Here is a 14,897-nt window from a genome sequence, read left to right as displayed (position 1 = left end):
TTTGGCTCTAATAATGAGTCTGCTATCAGGATAAAATCAGTTTTGCTAAGGCTGACTAGGGGTCAAAAGCACAGAACACAAAGTAACAGGCACCACACAGCCTGTGCCTGTTGTCCGTTGGCTGTGGCATGGCCCAGCCACCCTAATCCCTGCCCGGCCTCAGAGGGCACCACAGATCAGAGCCTGCTGTGACTCTTGGAGTGTTTTATTTCTCAGCAGTGCCAATGCTCAAGCCTGCCTTCGGGGAAGAGGTGTGACAGGATGGATACAACAGGGAGCAGGCAGTGCTGAGTGTGGGGTGAGGGTCTGCCGAGTCTGGGGATGGCCAGATCCAGGCCCTAGGGCTGCTGATGCCACGTGGATGGCATCCAGGGCTGCCAAAGGAAGGCGTGGGCTCTTCACGTTGATAGGAGCTGAAGTGGGTGCTCTGCGGCTCATGATTCTCCCAGCTGCTCTGTCCTCTTCACTCCACTGGGACACCTGTGACGCTGCACTTGTCGCTGGTGCCCTCCAGGGAGTCCCCTGAGAGAGACTGCCCTGACTGTGGGCTGCACAGGCTTTGCTCTCGGCTGGGATGCGGCACTGATTCAATCGCCACTTCCACCTCGATGTTGATGCCTTCCCTGCAGACAAACACATTAGGGCAGCAGCCCAACAGGAGGATGCTGCTGAGTCCCCATCCAGCAGTGCAGCAAGCACGGGGAAGGCTGTTAGGAAAGGGGACTTGCCATGCCACCCTCCCTTGTCCCCAGGTCTCCTTCAGCTCACCGGTAGGACGTATCACTCAGCGTGCTGCCTGCGAGGGCCACGGTGCTGGCTGAGTGGCTGTCCTGCTCCTTCCACATCACCCTGGGGTGTGGGCTGTGGCTGCTGCTGGGGAAAGAGGTGGCTGGGTCTGCGACTCCGTCCTCAACGCCCTTGGGGCTGGGCAGCACTGACCACAGCTCGTTCACTAGCAGAGAGAGAGATGGTGCTGAACGCCCTGTGCATGAGCAACACTTCAACATCAGGTGCAGAACAGCAGGGAGGTATGTGAACCGGACCCAGGCTGTGAGTGCTCTGCACAGCACCCACAGCCCCCCAGGACATCGACCTGCAACCTCCCCGCTGCCCCAGGCCAACAGGAAGCCCCAGGCCATGGAGCTGTCACAGCTGCAGGATCACAGCCCGTGCAGCACCACGCAGGGGTCCCCACTGGGGGACAGCAGGCAGTGCAGGACTCACGCTTGGTCAAGTTCTCCAGCTCTACCACACCGAGGTCCCCAGGTTGGCTGCGGCCACAGCTACTGCGGCTCCGGCACAGAGACAGCACTACCACCCCATAGACATAGGTGAGCATCAGGGGCACGCCAATGCCTGTGGGCAGAAACAAAGCTACTGCCAGCCTGCATTGGCAGCCCCCACCCCTTCCAAAGGTCCACTGCTACAGGTCTCTGACATCCCCCTAAAGCTGCTCCATCAGTGGCCCCGTGCCACCAGCCCCTAGATGCACTTACCCACCGTGACAGCTGTTATGATGGGGGACACAAAGAGAGAGAGGAGGACGCCGCTGGTGACAGAGAAGCACTGCTGGCAAGGTGACAAGCTGCTCCTTCGGCTCTGGCCCAGCACCTGGAGAAGAAGCAAGACAGGTGAATCACCTCTGGGGTTTCTCTGGTCTACATGCCCCTCAGGCCAGGGGCTGTCAGTCTCAATACAGAGCGAGACTGCAGAGACCCCAGGACCAGTACCTTCCTACCCGTGTAGATGGGAAGGCCAATGATAATGACAGGCACAGCAATGCCTGCGACGAGGGAGATCACCATAGGTGCCCCCAGCACCATGCCCAGCTGCCACAGGATCTTCCGGGTCCTTGACCAGGGCTTTTTACCCCAGAAGGTGCATCCAGATGGGCTGCAAGGACAGCACGAGGCTGGGCCAACAGCACATGCACAGGGGCAGGCAGACAATGGCACCCGTTGCACTCCAGAGCAGCAAAAAACCCCCACCCCACCCCACCATGGACCCCTGACAAACCCTGCAGCAGTGCTACACCCCTGCTACCTATCAGAACGTGGCTGTGGCTCTCTGCAGGACCCCAGTGCCCCCACAACTCCTGATGGCACCCTCAAGTCCCATCACAACCCGCAGCCCCACACTGACCTCAGGAAGTGCACGTCAGAGATCTCCTGCAGGCAGAGCCAGCAGAACAGGCAGCCGCACACCGTGCAGTTCATGCGGTTGCAGCTCCCATCATTGATCTTCATAATGAAGGCACTGCAGCGGGGACAAACCTTGATGTCTTCAGCCTCAGCTGGCAGGGAGAAGGCAGATGAACTGGGATTGAGGAGAGGACATGACACTGCAGCTCTCCCCCAGCCCCTGCCATAGGGCTGCAGCCCACCCTGCGGGTGTCTGGGTGAGCTGGGCACTGCCAGCACAACAAGGTCCTCCTAATCCACTACCCCAGCCCAGGTGCTGCACACCTCCACAAACAGGCAGAAGGGTACCACTGGGCCATGGCAGGAAGAGCAATTCCCTCAGATGTGTCAAATCCCCACATTCCCATCCTGGATGAGGTCTCACCATTAGCAGACTCCTCTGTGTAAACCAGCTGTGCAGAGGGGCTGGCTAGGCTGGAGGCCAGCGGCGCTGCTGCACATGGCCCATCAGGGTGCCACAGCTGCCGGCAGTGGTAGCAGAACTCGGTGCCACAGCCCTCACGTCCACAGGTGAGGCGAGGACACTCAGCAAAGCCATAGGCAATGACAGCATAGCTGTGGGGAGAAAGGTAGTTTGCTGGGGCCAGCTGTGTCCGTGGCCTCCCCCTGCATCCCAGCCTGGCAGCCGGGCCGTGCATCAAGAGGTCCCAGCTCTGTGCTGGGACAGAGCAGCAGCCAGCATTCAAGAGCCAGGTGCCACTCTTGTCAGCTTGGTGACTGCAGCAAAGCCTCCCCCACCCAGCACTCACAAAATCCCCCAGGTTCCCCACAGCCAGACCCAGCACAGCCAAGCGCTCCAGCCTTAACCGACGCACACAGCTGCCCAGGTTCTGCAGCCACAATCAAGACATCTCTCCGAACAGACTCAATCAAGTCACAAGCTTGTAAAAGGCTCACAGCATGCAGGCACACCAGCCTGCCAGGAAGCAAGGAAAAGAGATCCACTCCAGGGGCCAGCAGTCACCTGCAGTCCGGTGCGGGACACCAGCGGGTGCCGGGGTCAGCTGCCAGAAGCCTCCTCAGGAGGAACTCCTCGTACTTGTCACGGAGGGCTGGCTCGGGCAGGAGGCTGTGGACGTCGGCAGGCTGCAGCACAGTGGGGCAGTGTGGGCAGGCCACCCTCACGCGGCTCTCGCTGACGGCGATGCGCAGGTACTGCTGCAGGCAGGCCCGGCACGAGCGGTGGGAGCAGGAGGCAAGGCTGGGAAAGGCCTCGGGTGGCTGAGGAAGCAGGCAAAGGGGACACTCCAGCAGCTCCCCATCCTCGCCCAGGGGCAGGGCAATGTGCAGCTCCTCAGGGTCCCCCGGTTCTTGCACCGGGTCCGGTGGCATCTCCCCTGCGGCCTCTGCCTTCTGCCCACAGGAGCCCAGGATGCGCGGGGGCTGAGGCACCCACGTGGGCTGCTCCATGGTGGCACGTCAGGGCAGCAATCTGCTTCTGGCAGGCTATGGAGGACAGTGGGGCGATGGCAGCCCCAGTGCAGCAGCCATGGCAGGGCAGACACGTCCTACCTGGGCCTCGGAGCCGGCGTCTCCACAATCAGTGGTCAAACCATCTCCACCTGCAGCCCACACTGCTCAGCCTGTGAAGGAGGTACATGCGATAAGCAGGGAGTTCCTGGGCGTGGGAAGGAGTTCTCAGCATCTGTGAGACCCCACTAAACTTTGGGCCCAGAAACTGAGCAGTGGTCTGAGTCTCCCTGCCTTGCCAGCCCTGGGAAATCCACAGGGCAGCACTAAAAAGAACAACCGAGGAGGACATGAGAAGGGGACCTGCAGAGCCCCTCTGTCTCCAAACTGGCCAGAAACTGGCACGCATTCTTGCAGGCTAGGTGAATCTCCCCAGTTACAAGCCTTGCAGCACAGAGCCCTCAGCCTCCTCTTCTGTATGTAAAATAGACAACAGAGCTTGGAGACCCAAAAGCCTGTCATGGAGCCAAATCATCAGATGAACAGGGATTGAGAGATGAGGTAAATCTGTCACAGTTTTTTTCCCTTACTTAGAGCTCTCATTAACCTGAAGCCACAACATAAGCCCCCTGACCCCAGGGCCGGTGGATCCACCATTCCCCATGCTCTCCTTCTCTCCAAGAAGTCACACCATATTCTACCATGGTACCACTGTATCCTTCTTGCTTTACTTACTTTAGAATCATAGAATGGCCTGGGTTGCAAAGGCCCACAGTGCTCATCCAGTTCCAACCCCCTGCTGTGTGCAGGTCACCAAGCAGCAGACCAGGCTGCCCAGAGCCACATCCAGCCTGGCCTTGAATGCCTGCAGGGATGGGGCATCCACAGCCTCCTTGGGCAACCTGTTCCAGTGCTTCACCATCCTCTGTGCCACCGCCCTTCCTCCAGCAGCCTCTGTTGTTTTTCCCCCTTCAAGTACAGCTAGACCAGCAAAACCCCATTGCTGGAAGGGGCAGACATTGGTGATGACTCAGATTAAGACAGAGGATTCTGATGACGTCTGCTCTGCTGGGGATGTGCAAGGCACTGCATTGTGCCACTCTAGGTAACAAAGCACCTTGGTCAGGTGGGAAGTGAACAGCCAATGGAAACTTGACTCTCCATCTTGGGCCACCGCTGCCACCACCACAGACTTTTATAGAATCATAGATTCATTAAGGTTGGGAAAGGCCTCTCAGTCCACTCAGATCCAAAATGCCCACTAAATATTATTTCTGCTTGAAGTTTGTCCGCAGGGCTGGTGCAGCAGGAACAAGAAGTGCCCACACTATTGCCTCCATGCTGCCCCACTCCCTGGAAATAATGCTGTTATTTTAAGGAGAGGACAGGGCCTCAAGTTGTGCCAGAGGAGGGTCAGGTTGGATAGGAGAAAATGCTTCTCCTCTGAAAAAGCGGTGCTGCAGCAGCACAGCTGCCAAGGGAGGCGGTGGGGTCACCGTCCCTGGAGGTGCTCCGTGGGGATGTGGCACTGAGGAACGCGGGCAGCGGGACGCTGATCTCGGAGTGCCGCTCTAACCCGAATGAATCCACGGTTCCATCACTCCGCCCGGGCCGCCCCGCGCCGTACCTCAGTGACCTCTCAGCGCCGGATCACCGCCGACGGCGCCGCGCACCGAGGATCGCTCAGATCTCCCGCGGAGCCCCGGAGCGGGCGGCGCAGCTCCTGCAGGCGGGGACCGAGCCCGGGGCCGGGCCCGAGGCCTCAGAGCGACGGGGACACGCGCACGGCCTCGGTCACGTCCAGCGCAGGGCCCGGCCCCAGGGACCCGCCCGGTCCTCGCCTGCCTTCCCCGCTGCCCGGCCGGGCCCTCCCGCCGCATACCGAAGCCGCGGCCCAAGCGGCCGCCACCCGCGTTCCTCCGGCGCAGGCGCTGAGACGGCGGGACGGGCGGGCGGCGGACCGCGAGCACGCTTCCGGGTTCGCGATCTGCTTCCGGGGCGTCGCGCCAGCTTCCGGCGCCGGCCCTGTCCCGCGGCGGCCGGAAGCGGAAGTGCCCGGTCGAGGCGGGGCGGCGGTGGCCGCCCCGGGCTGGCGGGGGCGGCTGGCGGGCCGCGGGCAGGAGGGCGGGCGGCGGGGCCGGGACCGACCACGATGCCCCGGCGGAAGCAGAGCCACCCGCAGCCGGTGAAGGGTGAGTGCGCGGCGGGGCCGGGGGACGGCGGCGGAGCCGGCGGCCGGATCCCGGCGGTGACCCGCGACGTTCGGTGTGTTGCAGCGGAAGCCGAGGACGGCCCCGAGGAGACGGCGGGAGCGGCGCTGGTGCTGCCCGGCGACTTGCTGCTAGGCCGCGGCCTGGCCTGCGAGAAGGGACCGCCAGGTGCGTGCCGCCGCCCCGCACGGCCCCGCCGCCACCCCCGGCTGCGTCCTGCCGTCGGTGGCTTCCATCCCCATCCGCCGGGAGAGCTGCCTCCCCGGTAGCGCGGGGACCCCCCGGGCGCGCGGTGCCCGCGCAGGGCTTCTACCTCCCGTTAAAGCCCCCTGGCTCTGGGGCTGCGGGGACCACCACCGACCCCCACCAAGCGTCCTCAGAGCGGCAGCGCTCTGCCCCGGGCTTCCCGGAGCCTCGCAGGCAGCACTGAGGGCTCGCTGCCCTCGGATGCTGGGCGGGGAAGAAGGTTTGGGGATGCACTGAACGCAGAACGACGTGCACCACCCGGCTCCTGCACCCCATCAGATCCCACGAGGGCTGTGCTCTGGGTACAGGATGCCGTGCTCTTTGCTGAGGCTCGGTCCCAGCTGCCTGGCAGATGGGCTCTGCTCCGAGAGCTGCACCTCCCTGCAGCGCGTGTTTGCAGCCCTGCACTGGAACAAAGCTGGCTCCATGGTGCCGGGCGCTGCCTGTGCTGCAAAAAGCTGTCCTTACAGCAGATCTGCAACTAGAAAAGCAGCCCTTCCTGCCCCCAGGTCCAGCCCAACTGGAGAGCAGTATCACACAGGTCTGGATTCCTGAAGAGCTGAGCTGGTCATGTTCTCAGCCCCATGGGCTGTGTGGGGCAGTGCTGCAGGGGTGCTGGGCTGTGCCACCAAGCTTGCAGGGCATCTCTTCAGCATGGGGCTTAGGGTCAAGGTGTTCCCCTAGCAATAGCAAGGCTGTAGCAGGATGCTCTGGTCTGGAATCAGATCTTCCCAGTGTTTGCAAATCTGGGACTAGAAGACACAAGGGAGCCTGGAGTGGCTTCACTGTGCCCAGGGACCCTGGGACATGGACACCGTGGGGTGACCAGCAGCAAAGGGGACAATCCAGGGCAAGAGCCAACTGCTGGGTCTTGCAGCCTCTTGAATGCACTCCAAGTTGGGCACAACACAGAACGGATGGAGATGGCTTAAGGCTGACTATGGCAAGGCTTTGCTGCATACCACTACTCTTTTGTCCTGAGCAGCTGCCTGTGAGCACGTCCAGGGGTTCCAGGTATATTGTCTAGATGTGGGTGGCTGCAGGTCAGTGGCTCTGCTTCTGCTATCCCATGCTGGGGCATAGGTGTTACACATCCTTGTCCAGCTGACAAGCAGAAATGCCCTCCAAGAGCCTCTCTGTGGGGCATCAGCACTGCGTGGGGTCAGAGGACATCTTTTTTGCTGCCTGTTGCTGGCCAAGGGAGAAGGACCAGCAGCCTGGTGAGCTGTGCCCACCACCACCCAGCACAGCTGGGCGAGGGCCTGCAGCAGGACCTGGGGGCGGGTTGGGCTGCCTCGGCCTGCTGTCTGAGCGTTGGGGCTGCAGTGGGCTCCTGGGTACCGCTGGGTTGAGCGCAGCTGAGCACAGCTGCCTGACACCTCTCAGCTGCAGTCTCCCCTTCTGGGACCGGTGGCACCAAAATGGGGCCACGCGTGAGCCAACCAAGCTCCCGCTGCTATCCCATCCCATGCTCTTCTCAGCAGAGGCACTGGTGGGGAAGATCGCCATCCCAGCGTACGCGCTGAGCGACGACGACTGCTCCTCAGGGTACCAGCAGCTGAGCGTGGACAGCGACCCCGAGGAAGGCGGCGAGCCCGGCCCTGCAGCGCTGCCCTGCCGCCAGTGTGGGCTGCAGCTGGCTGCCAGCCTGGGCCAGAGCTGCCTGCAGTGCGCCGGCACCGAGGGCGGCCGCAACCAACGCATCGTGTACACCTGCCAGCTCTGTCCCTTCGCCTCCCACTACTCCAGCCACCTCAAGCGCCACATGAAGACACACAACGGGGAGAAGCCATTTGCGTGCCCGCAGTGTGCCTACGCCTCAGCCCAGCTGGTGAACCTGACCCGCCACCTGCGCACGCACACCGGGGAGAAGCCCTACCGCTGTACGGGCTGCAGCTTCGCCTGCAGCAGCCTGGGCAACCTCAAACGCCACGAACGGGTGCACAGCCAGGACAAGCCCTTCCAGTGTGCCGCTTGCGACTACCGCTGCAACCAGAGCCGCAACCTGAAGCGGCACATGCTCAGCCACCGCCTGCCTGAAGGCGAGGGGCAGCACCAGCAGGACAAGGACCCAGGTAAGGTGGAGTTGGGCGGGAAACTGCGGTGGGAGAGTCCCAGAGCGCAGTCTGGAGATGGGCGAGGAGCACATCCTGCCATCTTCTGCTGTGCCGATCCCGGTGCACAGCCTCAAGTGGCTGCTGGCCCCGGGCCAGGACACCGTCACCTCAGAGCTAGGGCTGCTCGCGGGAGCCGCGCTCTGCCAGCGCTGCGCTGCCTGCTGACATCCCTGCTTCTCTTTGTCTCGCAGAGCCGCTGCTGCCGGAGCTGAACCTGCACATGGGCAGCGGCACCGGCCCTTTCCTGCCTGGCTGCGCGCGGCTGCGGGGCGAGGAGACGGCAGCACTGCCCGAGCTGCTCTTCCCCTTTACGTGCCGCATGTGTGGGCTGGTGCTGGACGATGGGTTCGCACAGGACGAGGGCCTGGCCGAGCAGGTCTGCGGGCGCTGCAGCCTGGCGGTGCTGGGCACCGAGCCGGGCGCCAGCCCTCGTAAAGGCACCGGGGACAAAGGCTTCGCTTGCAGCCTCTGCCCCTTTGTCACCCACTACCCCAACCACTTGGCACGGCACATGAAGACGCACAGCGGGGAGAAGCCGTTCGCCTGCCCGCTCTGCCCCTACGCCTCCGCCCACCTCGACAACCTGAAGCGGCACCAGCGCGTGCACACGGGTGAGAAGCCCTACAAGTGCCAGCTCTGTGACTACGCCTGCGGCAACCTGGCCAACCTCAAGCGCCACGGGCGCATCCACTCTGGTGACAAGCCCTTCCAGTGCAGCCTCTGCAGTTACAGCTGCAACCAGAGCATGAACCTGAAGCGGCACATGCTGCGACACACGGGCGAGAAGCCCTTCCAGTGCCGGGACTGCACCTACACCACTGGCCACTGGGACAACTACAAGCGCCACCAGAAAATCCACGGCCACACGGCTGAGAATTGGGTGAACCCACGCAACGCCAAAGCCCTCCTGGCTCCTCCTGCCGTGGACACAGCCCTGCCCTGAACAGCACTTAGCCCGGCTGCAGGGGCTTGGCCCCATGCTGGGCCCCGGGGGGGCCACAGGGCACCCCAATTCTTTGCCAGCTGCAGCCCTTGCCCTCCCTGGGGGAGGGATGGGCAACAAGTTCCCCCCTGGGCTCAGGGCTGCCTTAAGCAGGGCCCACCACCCTGGGAGGGGTCTCCTGCAGCCCTATGCTGCCTGTGGTGGGGCCATGCCCTTGGCACCACAGGGTGGCACCAGCCTGTTCCTCCTGCCTGTCAGAGCCTTCCTCCGCCACCGTATGGGGAAAGGGAGGAGGGGGAGAATAGGACTGGTTCTGTGGCTGCTGCCATACCGGTCAGTGTAATTTATATTGTGTATAAAAGCATTAAACAGTCAGTTTTGTTATCCGGTATTCTCCCTAGGGACCTTGTTCTGCTTCAGGAGAGGACATGGGGCATGAGGTGGGGGGGAAGGATGGCTGCCACCCCACAAGAGACAGCGCAGGTACCAATCAGAATCCATTTTAATCATCATTGCAGTATGTAAACATTGGTTACTGTCCATTAATGCTCTGGTCGGTCTGAGCAGCAGGAGATAGGTGGTTACAAGCCTAGATTACACTGGAGTCTACGAGCGGGTTAGAGACAGGGCTCTGCGCAGAGCCCCACCAGAGACAGCTTACTGCACTCTGTCTCTGAGCAGAAACCTAAAGGCTAATTTGGCATTATGGAGCCTTGTGAGGGCCGCTCGGTGCCACCGTGCTGCTGCCAACACCCCCTGGGGCAGCCGCCTGCCCACGCAGCGGGCCAGGCCTGATGTAGACCCAGGTCCTCCCAGGTTGGGAGAAGGGGGGGCTCTGCCCCTCCGGAGCTGGGCTGGGCTCCACGACACCTGCTCCAGGGCTCGGCACCGGCACAGGCTGCCCCATGGGAAGCCAGCAGCAGGAGGAGTTCAGCTGCCCCCAGCCTTGAAGGCAATGGTGGGTTGGGGATGCACTTCCCAGCCCTTGGGGAGCAGGGGAAGGTGGATGGTAGCAGGTGAGAGGCACGTTGATTGCAACCTGTCTGCAGGTCGTACATTCCTCGGCGAAGGCCCTGGGGCCCTCAGGCCAGTGCTGTCCTAGGAGGGGGGGGGCGGCTACAGATCTTCATCACCAATGCCCTCAAAGGCGTAATTGCCATGGAAGTCGTTAGCGCCCACATCATTAGCAGAGCTGGAGTGGCTGATCCCTCGCAGACTAACAGATGTGAGTTTGCTCTGTGAAAAGAGGAGATGTGTTAGGGAGGATCCCCTCCATGCTCCAGCTCAGTCTCAGTGCGAGAGCACCCCCTGCATGCACACACAACTCACCGAGAGTTTGGCCATTGGCTCCCGCGAGGCGTCAGGCGAGTCCTGCAGGGACAGCACGGTCAGGCAGCCTTGTGTCACCCCCCCGTGCTCACTGCTCTTCTGTGCACCAGCCCTTGGCCAGTGTTACCAACCCTCAAGGTGAGGTCTGGGGGTGCCCAGACACAATCGCCTCCCTCCCTCAAGGATGGCCCCTTGGCTGCCTTTTTCTCATTCCCAACGCTACAGGAGTGAGGCAACAGCCCTACTGGTGGAACCCCTCTGGCTCTGGTACCTGATCCACAGCTAAACCTGCCGCACTCATCTCCCCACAGGGGTAGTCACACTCACCAGCAGTGGGGGTGACTTCACGGCTTGCTGGCTGTCCGAGCGCCGCAGAGCCCCATTTGCCCGTCGGCGGAACATCTGCAGGGGAGAAGCTCGACTCAATGGCAGGGTCCCCATGGGTAGGTAGCTCCAGGAGCTGAGTTTCCTCCTTCAGCTGACCCCATGCTGAGGAGGGCAAGTGAGGCCAAGCCTAGACCTCACAAAGTCACAGGGACAAGGTGGGACCCGCCTAGACAACATGGCTACCCAACCCTTACCTTGCGGATGCTGCCACCTGACTTTTTCACCATCAGTTCATCCACCATGGACTGCAGGCAGATGCTCAGCATGATGGCCTACAAGAGAGAACTGTTGTCATACAGTGGCCCCACACACCCCACGGCCTTTCCAACAGACCACGCTGAGCCCAGCCCTGCCCTCTCCCTCGAGCTGCTCCTCATTCCCACCTTTTTCCAATGCCAGTGTGCAGGCAACCCTACCTGTGGACTGGTGATGGTAACCCACTGCAGCCGGTCCTTGCTCATGAGATACTCAAAAGCTAGCTCCAGCTTCACGTCCGACTTCCCTGGGCTGCTCCCTGAGGGACCATTGCTCATCGGCACCTGCACAGACACAAGCTGAGGCACGTGGGCCTTTCACCACTGCCAGTTCCCATGCCCCGAACGGCTGAGACCTTCCCCAGGCTTCAAGCCCAGCCAGCAGCCTTCCAGCTGACAGCTGTCAGAGCTGGGTCCCGGCAGCCCTCCTCGTGCCCAGGATGCAGGCACTCACCGAGGACGTGACCCTCCAGCACCGCATGCGTGTGACCTTGAAGCTGCCCTCCTTGATCTGCTCGTTCGGCAGCCGCACTTGGAAGTTGAGCTCGTTGTTGCCAGCGCTGACGACGACGTGGCATCCCTTCTCGGGGAAGTCCGTGACGCAGGGATCAAACTTGAGATAGCCGTAGTACTTCAGGGTCTGTGCCAGTCGGATGAACTGTGGGCAGAGCAGGGAAGGTCAGCACCCACAGGCAGATCCGTCGGTTGGAAAGCGGGCACCAAGCTCAGTCCTGGGGCTCTTATGGGGCAGCGGGGCCTGTCCGGTGCCTGGGACTACTCCAACCACAGCATCGTGCCCTCCCCTACCTCCTTCTTGGAGACTTTTTCCTGCAGAGACTTGAGCTGCCGGTGCTGCTCCTTGTTGACAAGGATCCATCCGTGCTCGATGTCTGACACCGTCTATCAAGAAGCAGAGGCTGGTGAGCAGCTGGGCCCAAAGCCCCGAGAGCAGCAGAGCAGTCACTGGGGGGCTCCCTCCTCACCCTGCTGGACCACACAGAGCCTCACCTGTGCATACAGCAAGTTGAGTCCCACACGATGCTCCATTACATCGTCATCATAGGAGGAGTCCCAGTAGCTGGAAAGGAACCACATGAGTCAGCTTCTTCCCCAACTCCTGATAGCAGTGGGGAGAACATGGTCCTGCATGTGGGGATGTGGAGCTGGGCTGCCCCCACAGCCTGCTCCCTTCGGTAGCCCTCAGCAGCCACATCCCTCTCACAGAACCGTGGAGGGTCAGAAGGGATCTCTGGAGATCATCCAACCTGCTAAAGCAGGTTCCCTACAGCACATTGCAGAGGAAAGCATTCTCCAGGGTAGTTTCAAACCAGGGAGCCCAGAACTGGGCCCAGTGTTCCAGATGCCCAGGGCAGAACAGAGAGCAGCAGAAACCCTGCTGGCCCAAGGTAACCATTGCACACCATCAGCCTTCTGGGCCACAAAGGCACACTGATGGCTCACTTACTGGTCCTAGTGACCTACTGGCCACCAGCACACCCAGGTTCTTCTATTATAGGGCTGCTATAGGCAGGCAGTACCAAGTCTGGGAAAAAGGACACAAGGACCAACCGCAGTGGGGCAGTCCAGCCTCACTGGGGACATGCAGTGCATTTCCAGGTGGGTCAAAGCACCACATGGGCAGCAATGGCAGAAGTGGGAGGGTCCCTATGCACTGTGGGGAGTCCTGACACCTCCCCCAGGTGCTGAGTGGCTGCAGCTCACCTCTTGCGCAGGATGATCCTGAATTCAGGGTTGTGTAGGCTGGTGACAGACACATATGGCAGCTCAAACTCCTGCAGCTTCCGCACGACTGCAGGGAAATGGCAGCTCAGCAGAGGCTCAGGGCTAGGGGAGCCCACCAGGCCCTTGTGAGACTGCCCATAGCATGCTCTACTCACATGAGAAAGCTCCATCCTTGGTCTCTCGCACCAAGAAGAGACTGAAGTAGCCAACCAGGTCATCGGGCAGATCCAACTTGGAGGCTACAGCCTATGAGCAAGAGCAAGAGGTCACCACTGAGGGCTACAGCACCTCTGTATGTCACCCTGCAGCCCCTGGCAGGATCCAGCGCAGGCACTTTGTGGGAAGCCAGGACCTCTGCTGGATGGAGGACAGGAAAGGGGAAACAAATGGAGAAGCCAAGGGATCATGGCATCACAGAGCTCCACCACCCTCCCAAGGACAACCCTGCTCTGAGGCAAGGACAAAGCACAAGAGCTCTGGCACCTCAAGAACATCTTCCGTCTGGTCTGAGGTGAGGATGGTGACCTTGACCATCTGGCCATTGGAAAGCAGCACTTCTAGCACCACCTCCTCCGTAGGGATCTGCTGCGTCTCCTGCAGAGAAAAGGGATTGGCAGCCTGGCCCCATCTGCCACCCAATCTGGGTTTGGGGGCCCACCACGTATCACCCCGGCCCGGCAGCTCCTTCCCACCTGCTGGGCCTTGCGCAGAAAGCTGTTGAAGGTCTCACTGCCTCCCAGTGTCGGGTCCTGCCGCACTGGGGTGGAAGACAAGCAAGAAGTATTAGCTGGGAAAGCACAGGGACTCACATCAGCTCCCACCTGCTCTGCAGCCTCCCAATGTTTGCACCCAGACAAAGCACGTGCTGAGTGCAGGGTGTGTGCATGGATGGCCGTGGGTTCCCTACAGATTGGGGCATTAGGGGGGTGTAGGGCAAGGGAACGGGCTGGGAATTGAGGAGCAGCACTGGTGGTGCTGTGTACTGCAGGCCGACATTAAGGGAACGATGCCAGCTATTATCAGAGCACAGCCAGGAACTCTGAGACAGACTGCTGCAAGCTCAGCACTGCAGAAGGAAGGGGCCAATGCTGGGCCCGGGTGGCCACAGGAAGGTAACCTGGACAGTGCCACCAAGCTGGGGACGTGACCCTGGGCTGCAGCAGCCCGCTTACCAGCCTGCATGTACTTCTCCAGCTGTTCCCTGCGCTGCTCTACCTCCGCTGGGGTGAGCGTGAAGATCTTCTTCGGAGGAAAAGCTGGTACCACGTTTGTGCCATATTCTTTCCTTAGCTGGGAAGAGAGCAGAGCGCAATGAGAAGCCCCTGGAGAGACAGGAACGGCCCCGACACCCAGCCACGCTGATCCTCAGGGCTTTGCTGAGCAGCCAGCTCATCACCCGCTCCCAGCCAGCAACCAGCAGGATGTCACACAGCAGGCAAGGCCTGGCACAGCACGCTGCATGCTGCCCTCCTCCCTACCTGCTCGTGCAACCCCAGCAGCTGGCTGTAGCGCACCCGGCAGTGCAGCACCCCGTTCACGTGGATGTTGTAGGCCTGCAGTAAGAAGAGGCACGGGTCAGAACCGAGCAGCAGCACACAGAGCCATTCAGGTCGAAGACCTCTACGATCACCCATCCTGACCCATCCCATCAGGCGCCCTCCGTGCCACATCGCCCCGTTCCCCGAACACCTCCGGGCTGGGTGCCCCCACCACCTCCCCGTGCAGCCGTGCCACCGCAGCGCCGCTCTTTCCGAGTGGAAACGGTCCGACCCGAAGCTCGGCCGTGCCCCTCATCTCAGCCGCTCGGGGTCCCATAGCAGCGCGGCTTTGAGGCGCCGAGCCGACCCCGTGCCGATCCCCGCGCCGTGCCCGGGAAGTCCCGCGACGCCGAGGGCAAAGTCTGCGAGCAGCACCGGGCCCGCACCGACGGCAGCGCGGCTCCGGGCCCCGCAACGGGGCGGGAGGGCGTTCACCTCGCACGGAGCACAACAGGAAGCGAGGACGGCCGGGACGCGGCGCCTAGGTCCTCCCCCCGGCGGCCGCCGCCGCCCCCCCCC

General features: G+C 61.8%; 3 protein-coding genes across 4 annotated transcripts; 1 reads left to right on the top strand and 2 right to left on the bottom strand.

Annotated features, from left to right (window-relative positions):
* Window positions 1-189: 189 nt before the first annotated feature.
* Window positions 190-5,323, bottom strand: LOC122156311 (E3 ubiquitin-protein ligase RNF19B-like). The gene is made up of 9 exons (XM_042810978.1): window positions 5,239-5,323; window positions 3,166-3,784; window positions 2,566-2,756; window positions 2,143-2,293; window positions 1,731-1,893; window positions 1,497-1,611; window positions 1,225-1,356; window positions 769-952; window positions 190-623 (listed from the first exon to the last, which is right to left on the bottom strand). Exons 2-9 carry the CDS (start codon window positions 3,609-3,611, stop codon window positions 464-466), a joined length of 1,542 nt encoding a protein of 513 aa, XP_042666912.1. The 5' UTR covers window positions 3,612-3,784; window positions 5,239-5,323; the 3' UTR covers window positions 190-463.
* Window positions 5,192-9,518, top strand: ZNF513 (zinc finger protein 513). The gene is given in 5 exon segments (XM_042811013.1): window positions 5,192-5,474; window positions 5,477-5,803; window positions 5,888-5,989; window positions 7,549-8,142; window positions 8,376-9,518. Coding segments are annotated over 5 exon segments (2,058 nt in total). The 3' UTR covers window positions 9,128-9,518.
* Window positions 9,519-9,611: 93 nt separating this feature from the next.
* Window positions 9,612-14,489, bottom strand: SNX17 (sorting nexin 17). 2 transcript variants are annotated; one of them, XM_042810991.1, is made up of 14 exons: window positions 14,319-14,489; window positions 14,013-14,130; window positions 13,533-13,597; window positions 13,324-13,434; window positions 12,996-13,086; window positions 12,820-12,907; window positions 12,106-12,175; window positions 11,905-11,997; window positions 11,552-11,755; window positions 11,260-11,397; window positions 11,038-11,115; window positions 10,784-10,858; window positions 10,457-10,498; window positions 9,612-10,363 (listed from the first exon to the last, which is right to left on the bottom strand). In XM_042810991.1, the coding sequence occupies exons 1-14, from the start codon at window positions 14,487-14,489 to the stop codon at window positions 10,244-10,246; spliced, it is 1,464 nt and encodes a 487-aa protein (XP_042666925.1). In that variant the 3' UTR covers window positions 9,612-10,243. The 2 variants fall into 2 exon arrangements, with proteins under 2 accessions (XP_042666925.1, XP_042666933.1); XM_042810999.1 differs by having other exon boundaries at window positions 11,260-11,382.
* Between the last annotated feature and the right edge of the window lie 408 nt (window positions 14,490-14,897).

The sequence above is a fragment of the Centrocercus urophasianus genome, unplaced genomic scaffold (genome assembly GCF_019232065.1).
Source record: "Centrocercus urophasianus isolate 14NV4802_14NV808 unplaced genomic scaffold, USGS_Curo_1.0 seq_10, whole genome shotgun sequence".
NCBI classification, from domain to species: Eukaryota; Metazoa; Chordata; class Aves; order Galliformes; family Phasianidae; genus Centrocercus; species Centrocercus urophasianus.
Note: the sequence above shows the minus strand (reverse complement) of the source record. Positions and strands in the feature narration are given on the sequence as shown.

What these genes read in the sequence shown, in the direction of transcription:
- LOC122156311 (XM_042810978.1), bottom strand. Translation starts at nt 3,611, where the DNA reads ATGGAGCAGCCCACGTGGGTGCCTCAGCCCCCGCGCATCCTGGGCTCC. An exon ending in GCTGGAGAACTTGACCAAGC is followed by an intron (nt 953 to 1,224) that starts GTGAGTCCTGCA and finishes TCTCTCTGCTAG; the next exon opens with TGAACGAGCTGTGGTCAGTG. An exon ending in CTGAGTGATACGTCCTACCG is followed by an intron (nt 624 to 768) that starts GTGAGCTGAAGG and finishes GTTTGTCTGCAG; the next exon opens with GGAAGGCATCAACATCGAGG.
- SNX17 (XM_042810991.1), bottom strand. Translation starts at nt 14,489, where the DNA reads ATGGGATGGGTCAGGATGGGTGATCGTAGAGGTCTTCGACCTGAATGG. An exon ending in AGACGGAAGATGTTCTTGAG is followed by an intron (nt 13,087 to 13,323) that starts GTGCCAGAGCTC and finishes TCTTGCTCATAG; the next exon opens with GCTGTAGCCTCCAAGTTGGA. An exon ending in TTACCATCACCAGTCCACAG is followed by an intron (nt 11,116 to 11,259) that starts GTAGGGTTGCCT and finishes TCTCTCTTGTAG; the next exon opens with GCCATCATGCTGAGCATCTG.